This window comes from Oryza brachyantha, chromosome 1 (genome assembly GCF_000231095.2).
Source record: "Oryza brachyantha chromosome 1, ObraRS2, whole genome shotgun sequence".
NCBI classification, from domain to species: Eukaryota; Viridiplantae; Streptophyta; class Magnoliopsida; order Poales; family Poaceae; genus Oryza; species Oryza brachyantha.
In genome coordinates, this window is record NC_023163.2 from 15,182,209 (window position 1) to 15,185,100 (window position 2,892).

The following is a 2,892-nucleotide window of genomic DNA, read 5'->3' on the forward strand; positions in this document are numbered from 1 at the left end:
TCTATGGCTCATCAGAGATGAGAGTCATCCGTGACGAGGCATAATCTAGGCCCGATTGAGATGAATGTCATCTCTGACGGGTTTGATAGTTCAGCCCGATTGAGATAATTGAGACAATCTCAATCGGGAATACATTTGTACCCGTCATAGATGAGTATCATCTCTGACGGGCTCTAAGCATATGCACCTCGATTCTGCTGTGCAGCTACATCTATATCAGGCTCATTTTAGTCCCGATTGAGATGACTTCGTTCTGACGGCTCAATAGCCTAGACATGTGATGGCCTATCATAGATGAGAGGATCTGTACTCGTTTGTTATAGAATGATATATGACGGTTCCTTTTCAGGGTGAATTTCTCCATACCAATTATTGTTTATGTAAATGACATATTTAAGAAGTGATAACTGAAATTTTGAAAGTTTAGTCAAATCTCATCCTAAATGTTAGATATTTATTAACGAATTAAGGAGCACAAATTTAACCAACACCCTGTTTTAGCCATTTGCAATGTGCACGTTTGCATCCACAGACCACCGAATTAGCCTACTTGGCAGGCCACACAGTAACCAGTCCACACATATTGTGTGCGCATGCATCGTGGGTACAGTCCAACAATCCAGTGACCAATCAATCACACAAATATAATCCACCTCTCGCTGTCTCCTTGACAACACAACCCAACCCAAACAAGCAGCTGCTCCGTCGTTTCTATATTATAATATTATTAAATTTATCAATATATTAATATATATATATATATATATTTATTGTACGGGTGTCTAAGATCATTAATATACAAATGAATTTAGACAATTAAGAAAAATCCTATAAGATGCAAAAATAAATCCTATTACATGAAACAGAGGAAAATAGCTAATAGCTCGCTCGCTCGCTCACAGAATTAATTAACAAAAGCAAACCAAGCAGCAAGAGAAGAAGAAGGAAAAAAAGACCAGGACTTGAATCCCCACGACGTACAGACCCCTCGCCGGAGATTCCAACGACCCATCTTCTTTAGCTTTCTCCTTCCTCCGTTTTTTCACTTTAGATTTCGCTGGCCGTCCCTTTCTCCTCCTCCTCTACCACCACCACCACCGCACAGCGCAAAGCTACCCTTTTTTTTTTTCTCTCCTCTCTTTCTTTCGATTGTTTTTTTTTCCGCCATGGATCGCCCACCCCACCCACTTAACTCCTAAGCAAAGCGGCCTCCTCCTGCTGGATCGATCGGCTATAAATTGCACCCCTCGGCCAGACCCCAATTCCCTTTTCCCTCTCCTCCCACCCCCTCACCAAGGTTTAATTTTGGTTGCTCGTTCTCTTGCAGCTTTGCAAGCCAAGCTAATTAAGCTAAGCTTGCTGATGTTGACCAACCAACCTTGATCCCCTCTCTCTCTCTCTCTCTTACAAGTAGTTGTGGAGATTCTGTCTGGGAGTACGTTGCCGATCATTGCTTTCTCATAATCTTTGATCCAAGGCAAAACTCTGCCGGAAATTCCAGCACGAAACCCTCGTCACTCTGCCGAAATTTTCAGCCGGGGGCAGCGAGCTTTGCTTCCCAGGGCGACACTCTGCTGAAATTTCCTTTTTAGCGAGGGTTTGCCGTCCACTTGGACCACGGACGGACGTGTGTATATGCTCGTGCCGTTCTGTCCTCCGTGTTTATGATAACATCCACTGCTCTCGTGCAATCCTTCTCCGTCGTCTTCCTCTACTGGTTCTACGTCTTCTCATAATCGAACCCGGACGGACACGCTCGAACAACGTACTTTCAAGCGGTTAAATTACGTGCTGTCGTTAAGAATTGTTAGTGGGGGTAGTCAAGTGGAGTATATAATTGAGTTTACTTAATTAATTACTGTTAATTAAGAAGACAAAATTAGTGGATGGCATCTCCTGGCGTGATGTCCACGGTGTCGCCGACGTCCTCCGCCGGGTCGGACGAGGCGCGGCGGCCGGCGGCGGCGGTCACGGAAGAGCGGAAGCGGAAGCGGAAGGAGTCGAACCGGCTGTCCGCGCAGCGGTCGCGCGCGCGCAAGCAGCAGCAGCTGGACGAGCTGGCGGGGCAGGTGGCCGCGCTGCGTGCCCGGAACGGCGCCCTGGCGCTCGCCGCGCGCGAGGCCGCCCGCCGGTGCGCGGCCGTGCGCGCCGAGAACGAGCTGCTCCGCGCGCGCTCGGTCGAGCTCGCCGCGCGCCTCGACTCCCTCACCGGCCTGGCCCGGTGCCTGCACGACGCCGCCGCGGCCTCCTCCTCCTTCGCTGCTCCAGTGCTGCTGCCACCGATGGCCGCCGCCACTGCCTTCCCCGGCGCCGTCGGCCACGGCTTCGTGATGCCCCAGCCGCCGCTCCTCGACGCCACCACCATGCCCTGCAACTACTACTAGCTGAGCTAGCTACATCGTGTCAAGTCATTAAGTTAGCCTCCACTTAGCTCTCTAGCTAGTACATTTCTGATCTCTGCATCATGTGTCCAAGTGTTTGTGCTTTTCTTCCTTTGTGTTAAGTTGCTATTAGGTGACCTAATCAAAGGGCAAGAAGGACATTTCATGTATTTGTATGAGACTTTATGGTGTGACATGGACACCAAGGACAATTTATGTGGTTAATTTTATGCCCTTGTGGAACAAGCAACTCCATATATATATATATATATATATATATATATATATATATATATATATATATATATATCCAAGTCTTTGTCATTTGTCTAACCTGCTGCTCCCACTCCCTTTCCTAGCTGATGGAAAGCAAAGAACTAATTAATACTCTACACAAAAGTTGGGCGGCCACAACTTGATCTATTCAAATGGAATCACTACGTGTACACAAAGCTGTCAATGCGTTGTTATATCATATATATAGTCCTAGTGGCTGACAAGTGGCTTCTAG

The 2,892-nt window shown here is 47.5% G+C and overlaps 1 protein-coding gene across 1 annotated transcript; it reads left to right on the forward strand.

The window, feature by feature from the left end:
- The first annotated feature begins 1,263 nt into the window (after positions 1-1,263).
- Positions 1,264-2,611, forward strand: LOC121054996 (ocs element-binding factor 1-like). The gene has a single exon (XM_040526311.1). The coding sequence runs from the start codon at positions 1,887-1,889 to the stop codon at positions 2,382-2,384; it is 498 nt and encodes a 165-aa protein (XP_040382245.1). The 5' UTR covers positions 1,264-1,886; the 3' UTR covers positions 2,385-2,611.
- The last annotated feature ends 281 nt before the right edge of the window (positions 2,612-2,892 follow it).